Source organism: Chlamydotis macqueenii, chromosome 9 (genome assembly GCF_036417535.1).
Source record: "Chlamydotis macqueenii isolate bChlMac1 chromosome 9, bChlMac1.mat, whole genome shotgun sequence".
NCBI classification, from domain to species: domain Eukaryota; kingdom Metazoa; phylum Chordata; class Aves; order Otidiformes; family Otididae; genus Chlamydotis; species Chlamydotis macqueenii.
The window spans coordinates 10,991,486-11,017,050 of record NC_141564.1 but is presented as its reverse complement, the minus strand read 5'-3'; the positions used below and the strand labels follow the sequence as shown (position 1 = coordinate 11,017,050).

Here is a 25,565-nt window from a genome sequence, read left to right as displayed (position 1 = left end):
TATTTATTAACCCATCGCCATGGTATCGAAGCTCTGCTCAAAGTACAGTGGGGAGTGATGTTAGGACAGCTGGTACAATTTCAGTTTTGCACAAAATGAAATATAGTTTTGGCCTTTCTTGTAAAAAATACACTAATTTGTGTGAAGAATCTTTCACGATGGTTTTATTTCCTTAATGTTTTAAACTATTTCCTTCAGGCAGGCTTCCTTAAGTGATGTGCAAACTTGGAGAGCTGTAACACCTCGCAGGGAAAGCCCAGATCTAATCTGATTGACGTGAGCATGGATGATGATTTTGAGGCAAATGCATAATTAATGGAGAAAGACTAGCAATTTCAGTAATGTTTTTTATGGACAAAGGGAAGCGAAGTAATATATGTGTTTAAAATGACTTAAAACCATAGAGTTTTATTTATATACATAAACACACATCTGAAATGATGCTGTGCAAGTTCCCAGAATACCTGCAGTCTAAATGCATGAAGTGGCCAGGCACGTTCGAGGGAGCGGTGTAGGGAGGTGCAGTGGTTTGCACAAGTGTGTAGGGTCTTGTAGTGAAGTTTGGGGGTTGAAACTGAGCATTTCAACTGCCACGATCTTTGTGGCTGCGTGGGATCAGCTGCTCCAGTGCAGCTGCTTTCCATAGTACTGTCACTGCTGTCGTCTGAATGTTTAATTATTAGCAGGCATCAGCTCTGGTGCCAAACTGTCAAGCAGCAGCGTCCTGCAAAACTCTTTCCAGTGATTTTCTCCAGGGTTTTAATTTGAGCGGCTTACCTCTTCCCCAGGTACTCTAGAGCACTGCATGAAGCTGAAGTACTGAGGGATGCATTTTTTGTATTTTTCCTCTCCAGGTAATGAAAGCAACTGAGAGTTTCTGCTTGATGCCCAATGATTTTTATGCGGATCTTCCATGTGCTGTTTGTCTATAGCGCTTGGGGACCACGTGCTGGCTGAATGCTTGACTGTGGTGCCGTTTTGTTTTCTTCTGAGCACAGCGTGTTTTATTTCGAGTGCTCCAGGTATTTCAGCACGAGAGCAGTTTTGAAACTTGGGACCATTTTTTGTCTCTACATGCTGCCTTCCTAGGTATACATTTCCCAATCTCATTCGCATAATTCCCTCCCTCTTGGGGATCTTTTCCCATGTCAACAAATGATTGTTTTCCTACTTTTGGGCATCCAGCAAGTCTAGCCACTCTGGAAAAGCATGTTTGTTGGGTAGAGCTGGTTCATTTGGCAGTGAAGTGCTTTAACACTGCTTGAACCTTTAAATGATCACAGATTTTCAAGCTAACCTTAATTAAATGAGCCAGAGGCTTACATTTCTAGAGTAATTTGTCTGGCTGTGCATTCTGTTTGGAAAAAAACAAAACAAAAAACCAAACCCAACAAAACCGAAACCAAACCCCCAAAAAACAACAAAAAAAAAAACCCACAACAAACCCAACCACTGAAATCTTAAGACAAAAAAATCTTGGGTAGGAATCTTAGATTATTATTTAAAAAAAAAAAAAAAACAAACAAAAAAAACAAAAACGAAAAATTATGCCCAATATGTAGGATAATAATGTAACTTAAAGTAGCTCGGAAATTTGTATTTGGTTTTGCAGCTTCCATATTTGAGTAAATTGGATTTCAATGCCATGTAGAAATAGTGACACACAATATTTTTAAAAAGTAGTATATTTTCAAGGTGAAAGGGTACACTGTCTGAATTTGTAGAGAAGTTAAGAAATTGTTTTCAGGGTGGTGATGTATTCCCGAAGTTCAGTCTTTGACCGCGAAATAAGAAATGCCAGCGGCTGCGGCTCGGGGCGGAGGTGGATGTCCAGGTTCCTCTGATGATGATGCAGTGATGGTGCAGGCTGTGGGCGTGGGAAACAAGACCTGGCGGTGGACGCACGGAGGGTTTGGCTTTCTTGGGGTGAGCTAGGAGGTGCCAGCGGTTCTCCCAGTGCTGTATAGAGAGGTTGCTGCTGCAGATGGGAGACCTCTGGCATGCTGGCAGCTAGACTGCTCTCTCGAGTGGGAAGAAAAAAAAGTATTTAAAAAAAAGAAATTCATATCAACGACTAGGTTAGAAAATTAGAGGAGGTTTCACACGCCTTCGATGTGTGCTGGGTGGACTCCTGTAGCTCTTGACCCGATTCTGGAAGAAGTCAGGATTGTCATCTTCAGTAAGGGGCAGGCAGGGACTGCAGGGGTGCGAAGCAGCAGGAGGGACCTTGTAGGAGAGAGGAGAGAGTCAAATTCCCTGACAGCACAGGCTGTGCATCCAGCGCTCTGGCTGTTAAATGCACTGCAAGCTCTGTTTGGCGCTGTCTCAGTAAAATAACCTGTAGTTGGGAACTGTCAGTATACAGAAGTGAACAAAACAAATACATGTATTTAATAAAAGATGTATTTCTTCACAAAGTATTAAAAGAAAAATTGAAATAACTGAAGCTGAAAGTTATTGTTAAATGTTCAGATAATCAAAATGAAATAGTATTTAAGGAGTATTTGGCTGAGCACTTGAAACCACTCTGACACATCTGTTGACCAGGTATTCATGTTGCGGGGAGGCAGGGGCCATTTTCGTTTGAGTTACTTGTTCCAATCCAAACTGAAGAAACTAATAAAGTACTGAGAAAGACAACAGTTGTTTTTTGTTTGTTTTTTTTTCTTTTTCTTTTTGTTTTGTTTTTTTTTTTTGTTTTGTTTTTTTTTTGTTTGTTTTTGGTTTTTTTCACTTTTCCAGTCTGGGGAACTAGATATGGAGCTCTAAAGTTTTCTTGTTTTAGCCGTGAAAACAAAAAGTTAATGAATGGTATTTCTTGCCATCTTATATTATTTCCTTCTTTCTAATAAATGTGGTTTAAACATCCACCCCGTATTCATAAATGCAGTTTTTGTTTATATGTGGCATTAATGATAGTTATTAATACGGAGTTTTGAAGGCATTTTTTATGTATCACGCTGCATTTGGCCAGAGATCTAACAGATTATAAGAGGGCTGCAGATAAACAGAGCTATAAACTCAGAGATGTTTGTATATTTCTGGTTAAGAAAGGAAATAGCAAGTCTGCTGTAACTGCTGTGTTTAGTTGCTGGTTGCCATTTTTTTTAACTCGCCAAAAGATGAGAAGACACTTTTTCATTAGGAAGACCACTAAAGCGCACCAAATAAAACCTAAGTCCATGAATGGTGAAGAGGTCTTTATTTAAATTAATTCTGTTTACTTTTCATGCCTGCGCTTCTTTTTGCCGCTTGCGGGGCGCTCCGTGTTGGCCACGTGTCAGTGATGATGTCAAATATAAACTTCTTCCTCTCTGCAGATGCACTGTTTACTGGAGGATTTGCTCTCCCCGCAGTTGCAGATTTCTGTAACACAAAATCCAAGGTCAACTGGTGTTTGCTGAACTTGCGGGCCAGTGGCTCCTCCCGCTCTGGCTACGCAAGAGTTTCCTTTCTGTACCTCTGCTTTATGACTCTCTGTTCCAAACTCTTGACTTTTAGACTGAATTTTTTTTTTTTTTTTGGGTAAATCCCCCTCCATCCTAACTGCTGCCAAAAGTGGATTTCATTTTTGGAAAGTTTGAGCAAGAGCACTTTGTCCATTATGGAATATGAGAATACTATTCATTATGAAAATACTGTGGGTTTTTTTGGTTTTTTTTTTTTAAGTTAACATATGTGGAAGCAGAAAGTTAAGATGTTCTGGAAGACATCTTTAGGAGCTGCAGAGGAAGAATTGGTTTTGATAATACTGAACTATGGTCTACTGAAAATCATAGGCTATATGTTCCTAGTTTGTTTTCCTGTCTTCCTAAGCTAAAACGTTATAGCAGAGGGAGGATCTGCCACATAGGTAGTGATTTTTACCTCTTGGTTTCTGCTCCTGCCTGGTGCTGAGCCTGGGCTAAAGGTGTCAGCGCTCCTGCGTGCGGGCAGGGCATTGCCACGCAGGGGTGTTGGCAGCGTAGGGCCCTCCGTAGCGTCATCGCCTGCCAGGATACCCCGCTTGCACGGCTTCCAAGGGATCTTTACAAATCGATTTGAGAAAATCTACTGTACTGAGCAGTCTGCTGCTGATGACTTGTTAAATAGTCTGTAGTACAGTTAAAGCTGGGTCGCTAGGGAAAGTTTTTGTTAGCTGCCTATTTAATTTTTTTTACCCTGTTTTTTTCTTCTTTTTTAAAAAATGTGAAATAATTCACTAATTCAGTAGAATCAGTAGTTGTTGTCTTGGCAGCATATAAAGAGTAATTGAGAAGTTTGGAATGGAAAGTATGCCGTGTTGTGAGTTTGTATTGAAAACAGGACCTTTCTGAAAGGCATTAATGCAGCTTCTTGCCCTGACGTCAAAATTACAGTAATTAAGTAATTACTTAAAAAATTTTGCTTTGTGCTGCTTCTAGGCAGATTATACAATGACATGGAGCTACCCACTACATAACTTTCATTTCTGTCAACTTCAAAATGTTAAAGCAGCTTTTTGGAAAGGATGGTTGTAAATGTAACAATCAATTTAGGGAACTAAATAGCTCTAAGAGGAGTTTTCCCACAACATTTGAAACAGAGTAATAAAAGATTGTGTTCTCTCTCAAGCTTTTGTAACCTATTTTTATTTAAAAATAAAATAAAATTAATACTGTTCTTTTAAAATGTGACACTGTTGCTTTATACTTTGAAGGAAGTACTATGAAATGATATTCAACTTAGAATGAGATTTTTGTTAACTTGTTATTGTAAGTTACACTCAAAATTAGAGTTGATAGCCCGGTTAAAATAATTTGGGGGTCACAGGACATGTCCTGGCTGATGACTTCTAGAGGTTAATAGATCTAGCCATGAGGAGGCAGGGTGGCGTGGCCCGTCTTCTGCAGATCAGACTATATGGGGTGTCAGTCAGGGTACTGCTGCATCCCCACAAATATCCCTGGCTAAAAAGTATTCCTTTCTGAAACCTGTGGTGCTTGTGAACAGCAGGTGTAAAATAATAATAATAAATGCATGTATACCTTAAAAAAAAAAAAAAGAAAAAAAAAGTCATATTTAAGGAGGTTTTTTTTTCTGTTACTATTTTAAGATTTATTCACAAGTGCAAGACAAGCAATGTATTTCATTTGACAGTTAAAAACTGCATTTTCAAAATGCATTTCTCTAGGAGCATGTGTCCTGTGGCAAATGGTCTATAACATGCCTGTAGACAGAAGAGCAAGAACGTTATTTACTGAAGATGTGGTTTACTGTTACCTGTGTTATGACAACAATCGTATTTTGTTGTCATCATTAAAATCCAAACTCCATACCCACAGAGTCTTCTGCAAGCACAGATTTTAGTTAAAAGAAAAATCAGCTGTGTTCTTACAAAGAAAATACCATCTTAGACATCTCAAAGCTTGTCCAGGAAAAGAGGAGAGTGCTCCTTCTCACCATACTGCATTACCTGCATCATCTCCCAACCAGGCACCCACGGAAGTGACGAAGAACTCGATCATTTCTCCTGACTTGCAGTTTTATTTGGGGGTTTCAGCATTGGTGACCTGATCCAGCATGATACCAAGAAATGTTTTGAATGAGTAGTGTTTGTGCCAGGTGAATTCGCCTTACCTGTGCTTCACACCCATGGCTGCCCTTGTAGGTAACTGTGGCTCGTGAAAGCACGAGCAGGGACAAGCCGATCTCGTATCGTCGTCTGTCCTTCTGTTTCTGAACTTTCCTCCTTGGTTATAGTGTTGGATTCAGTCAGCTCCGTTCACATCAGTGCGATTACCAAAGCTATTTCAGATTTGCACTACTGCAGAACTGGCACACTTTTTCTCAATAAAGCTTGGGGTTTTTTTAAGTGGTACAGAGGTATTTAGCTAAACTGCACGGTTCTAAAAACATCCACAGTTAATCTCTTTTTCCTGTAAGAAGCAATTACTCTTGAATTTTTGTGCTTCTCAGTAATGTGAAACAATTTTCCCAGCTTGCACCATCTTTTTTACTTTTTTAAACTCTCTTTATTTTAAAGCTATTATTTATTTTAACCATTCATTCTGTGAGATATTTTTGCTTGCACTTTATTAAATTATTCTAATTCTATGTGCTAAGTTATTATAATACCTACTACTTTTAAAAGATACACCATTCTGCGTTTAAAGAGTCCATTACAGAATTGTGTGCCTGCTTTCATGGAAAAGTCATAGACTCTTCTGGCATGCTGACTTTTCCAAATAAACAAGGCCTCGGTGGCATGACTGCTGGATCACCTGGCTGACCAGAGTGATGCCAGACCTTGTCACCGCAGTTGCAGTATTAGTTCCGTGGTCCAAGGCAGAACATGGATATTGGTGGCCATGCCACCTCCTTCCACAGCCTACGCTTGCAGCCCTGCTACCTTTTGTGTGTTGCTGGAAGAGGTACTGAGGGATGTGAAAGCCCTCTGGATTCATTTCATAGACCGATGTACATGTTCATAAATGCTGTTTTTTTGTTGTGGCTGCTGCAGTCATGCAATAGTAGATGCTGAGAGCAAGCTCCTATTTTTTAATAAGCAGACGCAAGTGTAGTTGTTTTGGGTGTGCTGTGAAAGTTTCCCGTTTTCTCCTGTATTACCACAGCTGCTTTCCGCCAATGTTTGCTTTGTGGCTTTGCACCTAACTTGACTGCGAAAAGGGCTAGTGCGTGGGTTTCTTGAGGGATTCGTCGCAGATGACGTTACATAGAAGGTGTGGTGCGAGAGGAGGATGCTTGGGTTCCCACTGATTATTTCTTAATTAACAGAATAAATACTATCACCTTGGGTTTACTGAACACTGTTGTAAGAAAACAGTTAGGATTTTTCAGAGATATTCCTTTGCAGAAGATGAGGTGTAGTTCTGTCAGCAAAGGTCTTGCATGTGCTGGGATGAGCAGCTTCTGCTCAGTGGCTGTGATCCTGGTCTGCCTGCCCCGTGAAGCCCTGCTTGCGCAACTTTTGCTTTCCATCGGGGCTGGCCAGGGCTTCCTAGGTGAGAGGTTAATCCTCACTGGGTGCAAACCGCCCTGCGCCAACCTTCCTCGGCTGTCTTGGATTTGCTTAGAGCATCTGCACACATTTCGAAGTCGTGCCGGTGTGAAAGTTGCACGTGGCCATGTGATCTGATCCCTGGTGTTGGTACCAGCAAGGAGAGCCACCCCATCCAGCTACACAAACAAAAGGAGCTCGTTTATTGAAGGAGCTGCAAATAGTTTGCAGCTGATCTCCTCTGGTCTTGTAGCTGACGCTGCTTTGAGCAGGAGGTTGGATGTAGATGACCTCCAGCGGCCCCTTCCAGCTTGAGTTCCTCTGGTTCTGTGAAACGTTTTTGTACGGAGCTGTGCCTGTATATTGGATGTTTGTGTGTTATGGTGACAAAAGTAATGTGAAAAATCTTTGAGATATTTTTCTACAGTTTCTAAAGATGCTGTAATTTTTTCTAATTTGCTGTAAACTTACTACTCTTCATGTTACTGTATTTTTTTTCTTCCTTAGTCAAAGTACTACGGCCAGACATTATTGTCAGAAGTTTACAAGCATCTGAATTTGATTGAATCGGATTACTTTGGGATTGAGTTCCAGAACATCCAGTCATACTGGGTATGTACAGTTCCCTGACAAATTCGGTATAATAAAAAGGTTGGGTGAATGCAGTTGCTTGAGTGTCAAAGGTTTCAAAGTCTTCTGTAGGATTCTCTCTCTGATTCTTGTTGATTGGTTTAGCCCACCAGAACAATGACTAATAAAGCAGAGGGGAGGAATCAGATTCTACTTCTTGTTAAATGTCAAGAAATGTATAAAGTAGTTCAATAGTTGCTGATGTTCCCACTTTCAGGGACATAAATAAAATCCTCTTTCCCTCTGAAAGGGGGATATCAACTCAAAGTGTAGTCTGTGGAGCACTTATAAAATCTTAGTACGTGTATAGTTTTGGTAGTCTTCATATTTGTCCTCAGTTGACTCAGTCTTTGGTTAATTTCCCTGAAGAGTCATTATGAATTTCTTTCTAATAAATATAAACCTCAGCAGACATACAGACCTGCACACTTTTTAAATCATTGATCTGGATAAATACTGAAAGTGTAACTGAGAACACAGAGAATGCTAATAGCACTAAGACACACTGCTCTTGAGGCAAGGAAGCACTGTAGAGCCTGTTTAGTTTCTGTTCCTTCTGCAAAGCATCTGAAGTGTTTCTGCATCTAATAAGGTTCTTAAAAGCCTCAGCTCTTTCTCAGACACAGGAGTAACTATAAAGGACCAAACATAATTGTCTTGCTATAATTTTTTTGTTTGGAGAGGTAAAAAAAAAAGAAGTTGGGCATCCAGAATACTTTGCATTGGTTTTATGGACAGTGTTTTTACTAGAACAACAATAGTCTTTCTTTTAAAATATTCTTGTCAAAAGAGAAAAAATTGTGGGAAATTAATATTGAGTAAAAATCCTCAGGTAGGTAAGTAGGAGAGATGGACAAACCATGGGAAAGATAAAAAGTTGGAGCATGTCATGTTCTCCAGACTTTCTGTAATTCTGTAGCCTGGCTTCTGTCTACAGTTGTGTGTTTTGGCGTGATGTTTGTCTTCTCAGCCGTGATGGTGTGCTTTTGCTGACTTGACTCTTCCTCTGTCCAGATGACTTCTAAGCACGGATCAGTCTTTTCTCTGTTGGTACATGATAAACGTCAATTCAAATACATGAGTACATTTTTTTTAAAAACAAAGGAATTATTGCATTACTGCAGTGAAGAAGAAACGTGTACTCATAAATTACCCCTTTATTTGAATTTACTTTTGATGTTTTCATATTGTATTCAAATGTGAATGTCAGTTTGTAAATTTTTTTTCTTTAATTTCAGATTTGGCTGGAACCTATGAAACCTGTTATTAAACAAGTTCGGAGTAAGTAGTTTTAAAAAAGGAAGTTTTCCTTCATTTGCATCTGCTTTATGTGGGTTGCTTTCACAATTACTACTTGATTTACTGGTTATGCTTCCCTGAAAATTGTACTTGGTAGGGGTGATAGTGGTTCCTGTTCGAGCATGTGAACCTGGCTTTTTTAATATGTAATATGTAGTGGGTGGAATGGAAACTGACTGAAGGTATGACTCTTTCTCTGTGATAAGTATCTAGATAGATTGAGTCAACTGGTGTTAAGTTTAAGTGAAATATAACATTTGTTGTTTGTGAGCTTTTGTAAGTTGTGTTGCTTTATGGTGGAAGGAAAATGGAATATTCTGGCTTATTGCACCGGTTGCATGGGAGGGGGTAGCATCTGCAGTCGTGAGGTCCAGCCTGAGAGCTGATACACCTTTCAGAAGGGCTGCGAAAAGCTGCACTCAGAGCTTACTGACACCAGGGAATTTCAGCAGGGTGGAAATTCCCATCTCAGTCTCAAAACCTCTCTCCAGTGTGCTCAGGAGCATCTTAGCTAAGAGAGCAGAGGTAGAGAGTTAGGGATCTCCCACCTGGCGGGTGGCTGCAGCTTCAGAGTTCCCTTCGCTTCGGTTGTGACATTTGTTTCTGCTCTTTGGTCAGCAGGATATTGCAATAGCAACGCTATCTTTGCTTTATGCTACTCTGAGAAGTAATGTGAGATACACTCTAAAGGCTAAAAATAATTGAAGAATATACTATGCTAGTTCTGATGTTGAAAGATTAGATCAGTCATTATTTTTCCCTTAGAACAGGATTAAGCTGTTTGCTTGTTTTCTGCTTCTGATTGTAAAGGCTTTGTGGAAGAGCAAAAGCAGGAGGGTATGGTGGATTCCTACTCCTTTCAAAATCTTAATTGAAAAATGTTGAAAATTAGTACTGGGAGGTAGTTTTTAGTTACTCTTCTGCCTAAAACTAATTACCAGAAAATAAGAAGTCACCAATTCTAGCTAGATGTTTTAACTTTTGCAACATTGGTTTTTAAGCAGAAGAGCTAAACCAGCTATAAAGAAGGCTTCTTTAGGGGGATATATAATACTTTCACTATTAAAAAAAAAAATAAAATTGGAGTGCCTTCATTTTATATACTCCATGTACTTAGACTTGATTTGTTTTTCCAGTGCTCCTGACTGGAAAGAATTATGTCTTAGTCAAAAGATTTGGTAGACCACAGGTCTGCAATGCGACTTGGTTACTCCTTCTGTATCCTCTTCTGTACCATGTAACTGGGGAAACTTGGCCTTAGGCTGTAGGCTGATGGCTGTGTGTTCCCTGGTGATGCATATATTCTTCTCAAATGGTTTAAAACCATGGGGATGTGCTAAAATTTATGGCTGCTCTGCTGCTTGGTGGTCTACCACCCATGTTATGTTGCCAGAGACGCCAAAAGATTTATTTTAATTTTTTTTTAATCTTAAACTGTCACCAGTCAGTTGTCTGGCACATGGTCAAGTTCTGAAATAAATTTTAAATTTATAAAGTTTGATAGCTCGGGTGAGAGCTCTTTTTTTTTTGTTGTTTTTATGCTAGCTGAATGTCTTCCTGGCATTCTGCTGTTTTTAAAATTGAAATGAGATACGACTGTAGAAAGCCTTGAAAACATTTACAATTAAAACATCACTTACATGTATGGTAATTTAAGCTGTTATTTCATTGAATCCAGTAGCTGACATATGATCCACAGGAGCATCTTCCTAAGAACTCCTTTGACAGTCCTGCCGAGTACAAAGCCTTAAGAGGAGAATTAATTTAACTGTTTGATGAGGTGTACATTTGAGAAGCAAGGGACTAAGTAAGCTGCAATAATGGGAAGACAGCTGACACTACAGCTATGCGAGGCGCTAGCCACATCCGCCGTGGCTTCAGCCCCCACACTCCCTGGCCGGGCCGGGGCTGCCCTTCCCCGCTGTCCCTCTGCCTGGGGCCCTCTGCGTGTCCCTGCTCTGTGTTTGCCTGCTGGGTGTTTCCCAAGGGAAAGCAAAATTCTGTAAGGATGAATTTGGTGAGTGTGCTCATACTGTTAAGAAATTCCTGAACTTGACATGAATGGAGAATCTTTTCTTATATTCTCACTTTAAGAGCTTTTGTTGAGGTTCTTTTTTGTTGGTTTTTTTTGGGGGGGGGATTGAGTTTTTTGGGGTTTTTTTTGGTTGGTTTTTTGTATAACTAAATGATTTTCCAGTTAACCTTGTAACTTTTAGTCCAGCAGTAGGGGAATGTTAGCTATTATCATGGACTTTAAGGTAACATAGCTGGAATATACAGCTATATAAGGTAGTAGCGCTCGAGTTTATGTGGATGGTGGTTGCTGTGTAGTTGTAAGCGTGCGGTTCTGAGTCTTTGACATGCTCTCTAAAACCAAAATATCTAGATTATTAACATTCACTTCAAATTAGTCTTCACTAATGACCTGTTGTGAGATATGTAGAACTTTGTGTTGTATGGCAAGGATTTTATTTTTGATTAATTTCAAATGAATGCAGTCAGTTTTACTACCAAACCACTCTAAAAGGCAAGAAGTTTAGATTCAAATTTTCGACTTCCAGGCACACGCTATCAAGTTGGCATTTGGGTACCTTCTCTGAGGTGTTGCTGGTTTATATAGTGTTGTGTTTACCATACCTGCATGAGTAATTTTTCCTGACTTCTTTTTTTTGTTGTTTTTCTTGGTTTTGCTCAGATTTGGATTTTTACAATAAATTCTGCATCTTGGTTAAGACTGACCCAGTGTTTCTTTTCCTAATTAGAATGGGACTTATTTGTAGAGGAAAGGCAAGATTAAAAAAAAAACAAAAAAAAAAAACAAAAAGAGGAGTAGTTGTGCTGCAGAAGCAAATATGCAGTATTATGTTTTTAATTTTGAATGTAAGTGATGCTTGGAACACTGCCAAAATTGCTCCTGCCGCAATACTTTCAGGTTGATTGGCATGAGTAACGTGCAAGTCTGTTCTTAACCTCGTGAAAGTCTCCAGGACTTGCAGTATTTTCAGAAATTTGGTATAAAGTTTTGGTCTTTTTACCACAGTCATTAAAACTATTTATTTTCCTCACTTGGTGCATCTGAAGAGCTATAAAATCCTTAGTATGGTTTTACTCCCTGCCAAATGTGAGCTTTGTGTATCATTATAGGGTGTTATTTCCAGCCTCCTTTCATTTCTAGATACTACATTGTAATAAGGAGGAGGATTTTAGTTTTTTGGTTTACTGAAGCTTTGATAATTCTGGGATCGGAGATTGGGAGCTACTCTCCTGACAGCTCTGAGAATTAGTTCTCCCAGCTGCTTGGCAGAAAGCAAAGTTTATTATTCGCCTGTTAGCAAATGAGAGGGTGAGTGAGCAGAGGAATGTTTGGTGTATGGGAATTGGGTATTCTGAACGGAAGAAATCAGTGTACTTTGGGGTTGATGGGGTTAAGTTGGACTTCATCAAGTTTTAAGAGATCTTGTGGCTTAAAATAAATTAAAGCAGACTGGTTTGTCCTTATCTATTTTATTTTTATTTGGCTAAGCTTGCTTTGAAACAGCAGTGGCACGCAGAGTCCCAGGGTGGCTGGGACTGGAAGGCACCCAGGGTGGCTGGGACTAGAAGGCACCTCTGGAGGTCACCCATCAGCAGGGCTGGCTTTGAGGTTCAGTTGGGTCACAAAATATGTGGATATTCACGTATCGCTGAAGCACAGCACTTGCAGCACAGCAAGTGATTGTGGTACCCTGTAACATTCCTCTGAAAGCACTGGTGAAACAGGGGATTGTGGATATGGAGTCAGGGGGTTCAGTAGGCTGAGTTGTGACACTGAAACTGTGAACACGGTCCAGTCGCAGTTGGATTTTCTTGTTGTAAAATGTCACACAGAGCATTATGGGCTATTCCATATACTTAGGATTCTGTTCAGGCTTAAGCGTTAAATTAGTTTTCTTCCTGTGGTTGAGATTAACAAGAAGAGCATTAAAAATGGGAAGAAATGGGTATTAACAAGCATGCCAGGAGCAGCCTGCAAATGCACTTTTATCTCCGTGGGTAGCTAGCTGGGACCAGCTGGGCTCGTGGATTCAGCTCAACGACAGCTCTGGTGGTGGTGGGGCAGCCCGTGGCATGCTGGTGTTGGGACAGCGCATGGGGTGTGTCCCCCACTTCCCCCCCCTTCTGGGAACTTCTTGTTGGGTCATCTGTGATGCCCTTGTATGCAGTCAGACAGTTGCTTTGGGGTGTTACAGCTTTCATGTTGCACGGAACTATTTTTACAGCATTCAAGCTGCAGACTTGCCTTGGAAGTAGCGTAGATGGTTTTCAGAGGAGCTATCTGCTCTATCTCTGTTGACATGGTCAATCTCTACCCCATGGGCCCACTATAGGTAGCTGTCAAGCTGAAAGGTGGCTAGACTTCGTGTGTGTTGTATTTCTGTGCATGCTGGAAAACAGAATATGCATGTGATTATGAAGAACAAGAGTTTTTTGTGAAATTACTAACTTTTCTTATAGGACCAAAGACTACAATGCTTCGTCTGGCGGTAAAGTTTTTCCCTCCAGACCCGGGTCAGTTGCAAGAGGAATATACTAGGTAAAGTATTTTTAAAAAAAATTTGATTTGCATTACCTACTGAATTAATAGGAAGGTAAGAGTAGGAGGACATTGCATCTGTTTCCAAACAAAGCTTACGTTGAAGATGAGTGAAAGCACTTTTCATTCGTGTCAGTTTTGGCAGATGCATGTTTAGATGAATGCTATCAGAAAAAATATTTTTCAAAACAGAAGAGAGTACAGGTTAGGGTTTACCAAACATCATGGTGTCAAAAAGGGTATAGAGGAAATACTAAAGTTTATAAACCGTACCTATGTAAAATAATCAGTACGCGTTTTAATAAATTATTTCTTATTTAAACTTCCAAAGTCCACACTTTAAGTATTCCACAACTAGCTAACATGCTTTACTGTTCACGTTTTTCACCCCTGTGTATCATGAGTTGCTTTTGCCGATTGCTAATTGATCTTTGGTAAATTAAGCAGACCTATCCACTTGCTAGCACCTGGCAATGTGGTTTGAAGTCTATGCCTGTAACAAGGACATTATCCAGGATTTTAGTGTTTATAGAGCTCACTTAGTGCTTTTCCCAGTTTTACTACTTTTAATTGGAATTCCTTTTAGAGCTCTGCAGAGGTTCCTTATCCTTCAGACTTATTTTAGGGCCAACCAGAATAACTGCTGTGATGTGATTGTCTCTTGTAACGAAAAATACTGTCTAAATATTTCCTTTGCTCCCAATTTTCTTATGTTAGTTTATGTTTCTTATAGAAATTGCATTAGGAATACAGCTTTTTCAAGCAGGAACTGTATTTTTGCCTATTTATGAAGTATTTATTGTGGAATTCTGGTCTGTGCTTAGAGCATCTAAGTATTTCATAATGCTCTTAATGATATGTACACTTTATTGTGAGTGCATTAAAGAAACCAAGATAGCTCATCCAGATACACAGAAAACAGCATACTTTATAGAACATACCCTACTTTAAAATTTTTAAAAAACATAACGTTCAAAATGTATACCTTTTATTATCTTTTTTGCCTCAATAATGTGATGTATAATGCTTTAAAATTAATTCTTTTTAAAAAAATAACTGTTCTCTTTCAGGGTGGAATTTGTTAAAGAGTATTGATCTGTCTGTCAGGTCAAAGCTTTATAGTAATGAGTTGTTGTCTATTTACTGGAGTCCTCATTGCACCTTCTTTGAAGCAAAAAAGGAAAGCACAAAAGACTTGCTAGCATTACATTCATAAAAATATATTAAAATTGGTTTAGGTTATTAAATCAGTCCTTATCAGCACACTTTCAAGGCTGCCACGTTTTTCTTCTATTCTTGTATGTTTTGCAGGCAGCTTATTACTTACACAAAACTATTAAACAGAAATCTCTTTAACAACTGATTTGGGAAATGGTTTAGTTAAATGAGAACAGTGGTGTAAGGAAAGGAAGTTTAATTTCTTACTGTCTGTGTAGGCTGCTAACATTATAGTCCTGAAAAATACAACCACTGAGTAAATTAATTGAGTGCTAGCAGAAATGCTCATTATTTTTCCTTACAAGATATTGGAATCAGTGACGTTCTTTCATCCTTCTAATCGTTCTCTCATCGTTCTAATAGATAAAATCACTTGATTAAGTTTCTTTCATTAAGTTTCTTTCCAGCTAAAAATTACATCTGCTCTGTTAGTTTACAAATCAAACTTGTTAAAAGCATGATTTTCCTTCTTCCTTGTCCCTGTGTGTTTGTTTATGTTGATAAATTGCACTGGATTAGTCACGGGTTGTTTGGTTTAATTTGACTGTCCTTGGTAGCAAGGCTTCTGCATTATCTTGGTTTTGTAAAGAAGAACTAGGAGATGCTGGTTTTATAAAATACTGCTCAGTTGGCTTACTTTTCTTTCACATGTTGAGGTGGTACTTGTAACTCTGGTGCTTGTAACTCTCTCAGGTACCTGTTTGCATTGCAAATCAAGAGAGACCTGGCAGAGGAACGGCTGACCTGCAGCGACAATACGGCTGCTCTTCTGGTCTCTCACCTTCTGCAGTGTGAGTATCTCGACTGTGGGGACATCAGGGGATGTTGCCATTGCTAACCAGAGTTAAATAGCGTACAGAAGCTTTTGGTAACTAAAAGCATTTTTTTGTTTTGTGGTATTTCCTTCTCTACATGCAGTAAACCCATTGATTTTGACCACTGGGATTATGATCAGGGCTAGCTGTGGTGAGGAACAGCTGCTGCTTATGTACGAGATAACCTTGGCTTCATGCAGACTGTACAAAACCAAACCCTTTGCGTGTTTTCTGTTTTCTCTGGCTCTGCAAACCGGGTCTCCAGCACTCCTCATCTTCCAGACAGCTGCTCCCATCTGCCTCTGTGCTTCCTGGGTTTTGTTTCTTGGTTACGTTGTGGCTGGGGGGAGATGACTGTGTGGAGACTGGACTGAAATAAAACTAGAAACGTGCTAGAACAAGTTTGACAGTGAAGAGTTGTTAGCAGCTTTCCACATTGCTGGGAGTGCGAATGGAAATGGGAAGCAATTGATTTGGAAGCTCTCCATGTTGCTGCTCTACGCACCTAAGGCCTAAAAACGAGGCCTTTAAGACAAGCAGGTTGAAAAACTTGGATGAATTCAGGCATCAAATTAGTTTGAGCAGCAGCCAAATCATACAGTGTTTACAGATCTGTAACCTGAGCTGCAGGAGTGGATTTTGTGCCTCTTTGCTGGCTTGAAACAGAGGCTGTTAAATGATACCTCTTCACACGTGCGCTGGTAAATAGTTATTAGTTATGTAATTCTGCATGGTAATACAGTAATACAATTATAATAATATTAGTTATGGTGATTTTATTGGAAGAGCAAATCTATCTTGTGTGTGTGCCATCAGTGAGTGACACAGGTAAAATTTGCTCATGATTTTCCTGTGTAAGTTCTGCACCCCACAGTGCCGTGTGGAGCTGGTGGACAAACCTCAGCATCTGGCCTTGCTTAGCTTGCTTCTGCCCTGCTAGAAAATTGGAAGTGAGAAAGAATGAGATTATTTTTAACATAAATTATTTTACAAAAGTGCCTTTCAATTGTTTTTTCTTCCTGATGTTCTGTGTACTGGCTTGATTTTAAACAGGATATTGCTTCGTTTTTTTTTAATAGCAGCTGCCTTGGATGAGACTATTAGTTCACTTTGTGCACTCTCCTTTCTGTGACAGTAGTTGATAGATGTTGTGGGGAAGCCCTCAGAAACAGAGCAAGCATGTGGTGATACTTCCTTTGCTGCATACATCCAGTAATCTTTGTGTTTGGCCTTTCTAAGTCAAAAATTTACTCTGCATCTCTTTGTTTAGTTGTTGTTGATGAACTTCGCTTGCGTACATTTGTCTCACTTTTGAATTTGCTTGTATTTTTGGCATCCTTCCATGAAAATGAGCTTCCCAGCTCAGTTTTTTGGAGTTTTGTAAGATAACATGTATCCTTCCGTCTTTTTAAAACTTTTGCATTTTAATTTAACATTGTAACTTCATGTTTTGTTATCAGAAAAAAGTAAATAACTTAAAAATAATTTCTTTAACTTGTAATTTTTATATACATCTGCCATATGTTCTGCCTGCCTCATGCTGTTCTTTTCCAAGCCAAAAACTTGACAATTCCTAAAATCTAATTTGCCCTCTTCCCAAGCAGGCTTGTCCATAACTATCTCACATATATTTAGAAAAATTAAATTGAAGTATGCTGGTTTAGTATGAGATATCTGTGAGGAAGAAATGTTTAGACCACCTCACGGGTCTTCTACAAGTCTCATGTTTGACCATAAAGAAGTCTAAATTTTAAAAACTATATTCAAACACTGCTATAAAATCCCCTGGAATTCTACTTGGGATGAATGTGAGATTTTTGTAAAATTAAGCTGGATACAAAGTATAATGCACAAATTTGAAGCGCTTAAAGGAAAATGCATTCTAGTTCTTGGGGTCTCTGTAATTCCTTACCAAGTATTTTCTGGCATTGTTCTTTTTCTATTGTTTCGTCTTATTCTAACGTTGTTTTGTTTTCTGTAACAGCTGAAATAGGGGATTTTGATGAATCTGAGGATCGAGAACACCTTAAAACAAACCAGTATTTGCCAAACCAGGAGAGAATTGAAGGAAAGATTCTGGAGTTCCACAGAAAGCATGTGTAAGTAAGGATTAATGTGTACCCCTGGGGAGCAGATGGTCTTGCTTGATGGAGGTTGAGCGTGATAGGGTGATGTTAAGATTGTATAAGTTAAACACCATTTACCTCTAATAAGAAAAGTTAAATGTAGCAATAGTTACATAGTTAGGACCGAGTTGTTGGGCAGTAGTTTTTCTCAAGTGATTTTTTAATGTACCTTTAATAACATACTGAAGAAAGCTATCATGAGCTTGTAATAATGGTTTTAGGCAAAAGCATTCTTCACAATTTCCAGTCTACAAAGCAAAGTTCAGCTTGCCATCAAATGCATAGGTCTTGCTTTTGTCTAAATAATTACAAATCAATTGCATTTTACTCATTCTGTATCATTAACCATAAAGGAAATGGCAAAGGATGGAGGGAGTGGAGGAGAAATAACTCATCAGAATTTGTGCAATACTTTATCTTACAGCTGGAGTATTTTTGACATAAGTAAAGTTTATTAGGGACAAAGAAACTATTTGCTACAAATATAAAAATAATTCCAACACACAATCAGGAACTAGAGAAATGAATCCTTTATTATTTGAAATGCCCACTTCTCCCACCATTCACATTCTGTGTACAGTAAGGTCGTGTCTTTTGTGATCGAATCTGGCCGGTCTTGAAATGTGAAGACCTAGTCTCTGCAGTGTAAAATATTTTGATAAGTAAGAAGATTTGGAGCAGACAGTCAACGTGAAAGAGAAGTCAACCTACAGGGTGGCTCTGTTGTGACCAAAATTCTACTCAGAAAATCAGAGTGTGCATTGCATGATCTGTATTTGACACAGCTTCATTCTTTTAGGCTTTTAAGCACAGTATTAATGTCACTGAGAATTTTCAGTCTGAGAATTTTACCTGAAATAATGGTCCTAACCTCTCTTGTGCAGTTCTTGGAGTTGACAGGTTAAATCAAGAGAAGTTGTTTGATAAAATGGTGATAGAGCTTTGATTTCACCATTTTCTTTTCTGTAATTTTTGAGACCTTGCATATTAGGATTTACTAGTTTGAAGTGCTTTTGTTAGTTGTGAATATCTGCACCATAGTTTATTGTGCATGGTTATGCATTATAATCCAAATAGTATATTAGAAATTTAAATTTTCCTTTTGCTCTGCATGGGTAAACTTGGGGATTGACTGACCTTCTTTTAAGACACAGCAACTAGGTTTTTCAGGGCAACATAGATGTTTAAGGCTCGGACACATCCTGTATTATCATAGAATCATTATGGTTGGAAAAGACCTCTAACATCATCAAGTCTAATCATCAACACAACACCACCATGCCTACTAAACCATGTCCTGGAGTGCCACGTCTACACGTTTTTTGAACACCTCCAGGGATGGTGACTCCACCGCTTCCCTGGGGCAGCCTGTTCCAGTGTCTGGTCACTCTTTCAGTAAAGAAATTTTTCCTAATATCCAATCTAAACCTCTCCTGCCACAGCTTGAGGCTATTTTCTCTCGTCCTGTCACTAGTTACTTGGGAGAAGAGACCAACACCTGCCTCCCTACAACCTCCTTTCAGGTAGTTGGACAGAGTGATAAGGCCTCCCCTCAGCCTCCTCTTCTCCAAACTAAGCAATCCCAGTTCCCTCAGCCGCTTCTCGTAAGACTTGTTCTCCAGACCCTTCATCAACTTTGTTGCCCTTCTCTGGATGCCCTCCAGCAACTCAATGTCCTTTTTGTACTGAGGGGCCCAAAACTGAACACAGTGCTGAGGTGTGGCCTTGCCAGTGCCAAGTACAGGGGCACTAGAAGGGCACTTTGAACATTATTAGAAACTCAGTCCCCTGCTTTTTATGATCACTCATTTTCAGTTGTACTGAATTATTGATATTGATAGAATTTAAACTTTGTTGATTCTTGATGAAATCAGATATTTTACTTTTTTCTGCTTGCGAACCTTTGAGGTGTGTATGGAAATGACAAAGGAACAAACTAAATGCTGTTTTGAAGTAATTTTGAAGTAAATTAAACTGTATGAATAGGATTCTTCACCTTGGGAGAAGGTAGCTGAGGGAGGCAAGCCATTAATTGCATAGAAATTTTTAATTACTCTTCTCTTGTCAACAGAAAAGTGCTGAAACAATTAGGCAGTAACTTCAAAGTAAATTAAAAGAAAAGAACATCATTTTCATACAGCTCATAACGACATTGTGAAACTTACTGCTGCAAGTTGCTGCGGAGTCTAAAGCTGCAAATGGCTTCATGAAAGGTTTTATGGCATCATATAGATAGGCTGTTGGCTTTCAAATTTAAGATTAAATGTGTGATTTTGTAATTCCAGGATAAGTACCTCCAGACCATGCACAGAACAGTCCTTTGTTAATCATGTGTCTGGATCCAACTGAGTTGCTTCTGCTTGTGGGGAATTTTCTTGGTTTACTTTTCTTGATAAAATGGTCACGAGTGTCTTCTGAGTGAGTCAGGGACTAGTAATTTTATTAATTAGGGTTGAGCTTTATTTCAAACAAGTTACTTCTAATCATTCTTTACAGTAAGGAAAGTTTGTATTTTTGCCTGTCAGGAAGAAGTCAGGGGAAGGTTAATAGGAAAAGATTCCTTGCTTCATAAATGTACTTTTCATTAGCTTAATGAGAATTGCATCTAATACAACCATATTATTAAAATTATTACTAATCTTGTTTTAAAACATTGTTTTAGAAGTGTGCATTCAGACTATGGTAAGATTAAAAGATGATGCATGTGGTTGGGAAAGGTTACAATCGAACGTTAGCAATACCTGAGTACCTTGGACGCATGTTTTAAATCCTCTGCGCTTTTGGAAAAATTTTTATTAGAGAGATGTAATTTTGGAAGCACTGCAATCCTAAAAATAGCTATGACTTCTGTACATGCCTCTTCTCTCTTCCCTTACCCAGAGAATGTTGCCCACCCTTTTCCATTTTTAGTAGGAGTTGTGAAGGTCTCATGTTTTCTCAGAGTTTAGACATATGTTTTCCTCATTTCTATTCCAAGTAGCAAGCGCGAGCATGGACCTTGGGCATTTCTCTCCTTCCTGGCAGTGCGCAGTGTGGTTAAATGGACAGAATGCTTCTCTTTATTATCATCTTTGTACACCATATTTTTATTTTTACATTTTATTTTCGTATTTCCTTCAGTTGACCCTCACCTTTAGCAGACTGATATTTTCTTCCACTGATGATTGCTTTTGACAGAGACTTCTCATATAAACAGAGCCTTCAGGAAAAGAAATCGATTTCTGGCAGGATGTCTCATCTCCAAATCACTACTGCATTGTTGTCTTTCTGCCTCAGTTTTCCTTCTTTGCAGCCCTTGCTTTGCCTAGAACACCCTTACTCATATACCAGTTTACGGGAGGTTTCTGTGTCATACCAAACCAGGAGTATCCATTTGGCTTTCAAAGGCTGGAGCTGCAGCAGCAGGATGCCTTCCAGCGCCAAGCTGGGGGAGCAGGAGGATGCCGAGGTGCTCAGTCTCTTTGGATGATGCTATGGAGTGTCTCTTCAGATTATAAAGTTGTGTTTTGTTTTTTGTTTTTTTTTTAATTGCTTCACTGTAGCTATTAGAGCTGGTAGAAGAACATAAAGCTGAATAAAACAGAATCTGTGTGTCCAATCCATTCTGTATCAAAAGAAGTGTCCAGGTTGGACGGGGCTCTGAGCAACCTGATCTGGTTGGAGATGTCCCTGCTCCTTGCAGGGGGGTTGGACTGGATGGGCTTTAAAGGTCCCTTCCAACCCAAAGCATTCTATGATTCTGAGAGAAAGTTGTATTTAGAAAAACGGGAATTGAAAGGTGATATTATATTAAATAGCCTTTTTTTTTTAATTCACTTTTACAAATACTTTCTTTTCACAAATACAGAAATATGGTTTTTATATTTAACTTTGCAGATGTAGTAACAGCAAACAGGATGAGTGATGTTTTTGGGATAGCACATTACTTAGTTGCTTCAGCAAGAGCCTGAGTTAACTTTACTTATTTTATTTCTATAGTTTATTTAAAAAAACAGTTTATATTTTGAAGATGTGGTGGTGGTGCAGTTAAATCCTGGCACCCCAGACACTCAAAATGCTGTGTTTACTGCCTTCCTGAAAGTAGCGTGAGTAGAACACTTGCTGCGAGGTGAGTGTGGTCTGGAATTAAACATAACATAATTTACTTGCATTCACATGGCTGTGTGGATTTTTTTTTTTGTGTACATACATAAGTCAGGAGAGAAATAGCTTATTTGATAGATGAATATTTATGTTAATCTCTCATGTCCTTTCACAACTTGTTAGCCTAGTTGTCCATGATTTAAATTGTTTTTGAAAATTCATAAATTGTTTTTTAATTAAAAAAACCTATGACTTTAGGATGCTGCATAGTCTAAACAATTTCTACACATGCAGCGTTTTGATACTTAGTTTTTAAAATTCTATATTAATCACTGGTTTTAAATGATCTGTAAATCACCTGACATTTAACAGCATTTATTTTGAATCGATTGCCCCGATTGTCACCTGAATGTTGTAATTAACACAGTACCCATATTTCTCTAGGTGGATGTACGTAAGGAACCTTTACTCTAAAACCTATTGCATTGACAGCAGCTTTTGCAGGGAAATACTTGTAAAAGATAGTCTGTTGTCCATTGACCTGGGGAAGACTAAGTAGATTTATCTGCTTAATGGATGAACAAAATTAGAGCAGATTGTTTTTGGGCTGGTCTGTGCAGCTTAGTCTGCAGCAGACATCTGAGGGTAATTACACTGAGACTACTTCTCATTTGTAACCGTTTGTGGTGCAGTGTGAGCATCGCTCCCAGCTTTCCCCACTCAAGGCTCTCCCTTCTTTGGTAGTTTGTGTGCATGAGAATACAGGGGTTTTTTAAAATTAAATTATTTCTGAGATGCACCGTGCTTTGGATCATATCTGATGGAATGTAAAATAACTGTCAGTGGTTGTTTATGAAGAATTCTTAGTACTAGATAGCTCAGATTTTCTAGTTGTCATTTTATCCTAATTTTTGTTTCGCTTCCCTTCCAGCCCCCCTTCCTAAACTCCAGCAACCTTAGCATCCTCGGCATCCTCTTTCAAAGACAAAGCACCACTTTCATGCTTAATGTCGCTCTATTCAATAGAATTATAGCAGGAATTAGTGTGAGTGGGAGTTACACACTGTGCTCTTAGAGTGTAACTCAGGAAGCTGTGGCCAAAATTAATACTTATTATCTACCTTTTTTTGTCTTGTATCTGTTTAATAAACAGGAACCATGGTACTTCAGCTATTTTGACGTGGTTAAGGAGTCTATGGAAGGAATGCTAGTAACGCTTAAAACCAATATAAAAACACTTCTTCCAGCATTGCTCATTTCGGTAAAGGGAAGAGAAATCTGCTTTGCCAGTTTAAGCTCTTAGACACAACTAGTACATGTGGTGGTAACACTGCTAGAAATCTATCTCTTGATGTAGTTTGCCATTGCTTTTGGCATTTGAAATCAGATTTTTTTTTCCTTTGTGTTTATTCTTTACAATGTCTTTATACATACACAGTCATATAATACTGACGTTTGGGTAGGATTGGAATTATAGACTGAACTTGTAAAGTTAGGAACTTCACTGAATTCCTGCTTTCTCCAGTTGGCAAAATAAAAAAAAAAATTGGATTTCCTGTTGTAGTGTTTTAGATTATTTTTTTTTTCCCTCCAGAATGAATAAGGCAATAGAAAACTGTTGAAATCCTATCGTCGAACGTATGTGCATTCAGGCTTACTTTCTCAGTGCATTTTTGTGTATTTGTGTGTTTTAGTCTGAGCATTTTACTAAGAATCAAAGCAGCATTGTTTCTTCTAACAAGTTCCATTTAAAAAATGTTAGCGTCCTACATAAGTTTCATAATTGCACTCTGAATTTTAGAGACAGTTGCTACATGCAGTTAATAAGTATTGTCGTCATCCCTGTTCCTGATAAATTCAGATGTAATAATCATTCACTTTAATATTCTCAATTTATATTGAAAAGAAATCTATACGGAGCAAAAAAGTTGTACTTATAGTCATGTTTTAAATTATACGTAGAAGGAGGTATTTTTAAGGAGCATGCCCAGAAAGGCAAGTCAGGGTAGCAGGAGAATTTATTTAGTGCTGATGTTGTGCTTGGCACTACACAGTACGTGAAAATAGATGATGCCACAAATAGTTTATCATCTATTTTAATGAAATGACATACAGATTTATGTAAGGAAAGCCATTTCTTGGAAAAGAGGATTTTAAAAGTTTGTCTGTGTGCAGGAATCTAATCTGGTTTCGGCACTAGTTGATTGTAAATAGAATACTAATAAATTTTTACCCTCTTTGTCTTCCTTGTACCATTACATTTATGGTAATGGATCTTGCACATTGCAGGAACAATTCAATCAATGTGCTGGCACAGGTGGCTCATGCAGCACTTACTTGGAAGTAACATGACATCTATTATTTGTAATAATTTTCGGCAGGGATGCAGGGTCACTGTGTACAGCTGTGGCTGAGGCAGCCTCACCAGGCCTTGTGCCCGGACAGGGCCTGCGCTGCTTGTGTTTCCCTGTTAGCACAGGAGGAGGGTCTCCTGTGTTAGCCAGGTCTCCTGGACCCCGTTTGTGCCTGAAATTGGCCGGTAGCATTGACTTGCAGGATATTTTTAGCTCAGAGACTACCTCAGTCAGACTACAGGCTTGTGTTTGCCATAAGAACTTTTTAACTTTGCAGTATTGCTTGCTTGGACTTTGTGCCCCCTCAGAAAGAAGGTGTTCTGTGTGTGTACATCTTCCTCCTGTTTTCAGGGTCATTTCAACAGCAGATCATACTTCAAAAACCATTTTAAAAATCCTTCTCTGGATTCCTTGTCAAGGAGGAAATCATACGGCCACAGACAGGGAAGGCAGTGCACCTGATAGTACTAGTGTAGTAATTCCGAGGCAGGCCCGAAAGCCTGCCACAAAGGGGTCGTTCTGCTGCAGTATTGGCTTTGTGTCTGTCGTGCTGGCTGTGCAGCTCTTTCATCTCTCACTTCTTACTTGATTAATATTACTGTGTGTAAAAGCAAGCAGAGGAAGGAGCATTGTGGACTGAACTCTGATGTGTACAACTTTGCTGTTTCTAAACTGAAAAAGGTCTGAACTAGCTCACATTTGTTTCAGTGCCTCTATCTCTGTGATGCATTTTAGGTCAGTCATCTGCTGTTGCATATTACAAAAGTTCCGGTGTAATACTTAACTTGGAGTGAAACTGCCCAATCAAATGAGACAGAAAATTATAATTTAGTGCTAGAGTTAAGTCTTAAGTGCATTAGCCATGTTGGCAATATTGTAGAATCAGATTATTCTTAAAACTTTGTTTTCCCTCACAAATAGGGGTCAAACTCCTGCTGAATCAGACTTTCAAGTGCTTGAAATTGCTCGGAAACTGGAGATGTATGGCATCAGATTTCACCTCGCCTCTGACCGTGAGGGCACCAAAATTAACCTAGCTGTCTCACACATGGGTGTGCTGGTATTCCAGGTGAGAGGGGGAGAGTGGACTGGGTATGTGTGTTTGTCTTTCCATTAGCACATCTTGGGAGTAAGTCTCTCATTTTAACTTCAGGTGTCTCTGATTTTAAAACTTAGCGTATTTTTATGGTCAATGGAGTGTGATTTAGGGTGATTTATTGTTTGGTGCAGTTTGGCCTTGTTGGTGCAGAGAGGAGAGTACCAAAACCAACAGTGACACTGAAGTAGAAAGATTTTTGTTTGGCTGAAAGCGTTCAGAGAAAATCATCGATTCATTTGGTACAGCCCTGAAGCAGGTCTGTAATCCTGGAATTTTAGTTCAGTTTCCCTTGTATTAAATGTTACAGTGTATTTTTTTCTGGGATAACGTTACTCTTGGTGTATAGAACTGCTGTTTCATTGAAGTGATTGGACCAATTAGAATTACTA

At 39.0% G+C, this 25,565-nt stretch overlaps 1 protein-coding gene across 1 annotated transcript in view; it reads left to right on the top strand.

Moving 5' to 3' along the window:
- The window catches only part of FARP2 (FERM, ARH/RhoGEF and pleckstrin domain protein 2), a 71,478-nt gene that overhangs the window by 8,696 nt on the left and 37,217 nt on the right, over positions 1-25,565 (top strand). The window contains exons 2-7 of the mRNA XM_086754425.1: positions 7,487-7,591; positions 8,848-8,890; positions 13,403-13,481; positions 15,393-15,490; positions 17,499-17,613; positions 24,999-25,146. Coding sequence (XP_086610551.1) covers positions 7,487-7,591; positions 8,848-8,890; positions 13,403-13,481; positions 15,393-15,490; positions 17,499-17,613; positions 24,999-25,146 — 588 coding nt within the window. The remainder of the gene's footprint in view (positions 1-7,486; positions 7,592-8,847; positions 8,891-13,402; positions 13,482-15,392; positions 15,491-17,498; positions 17,614-24,998; positions 25,147-25,565) is intronic.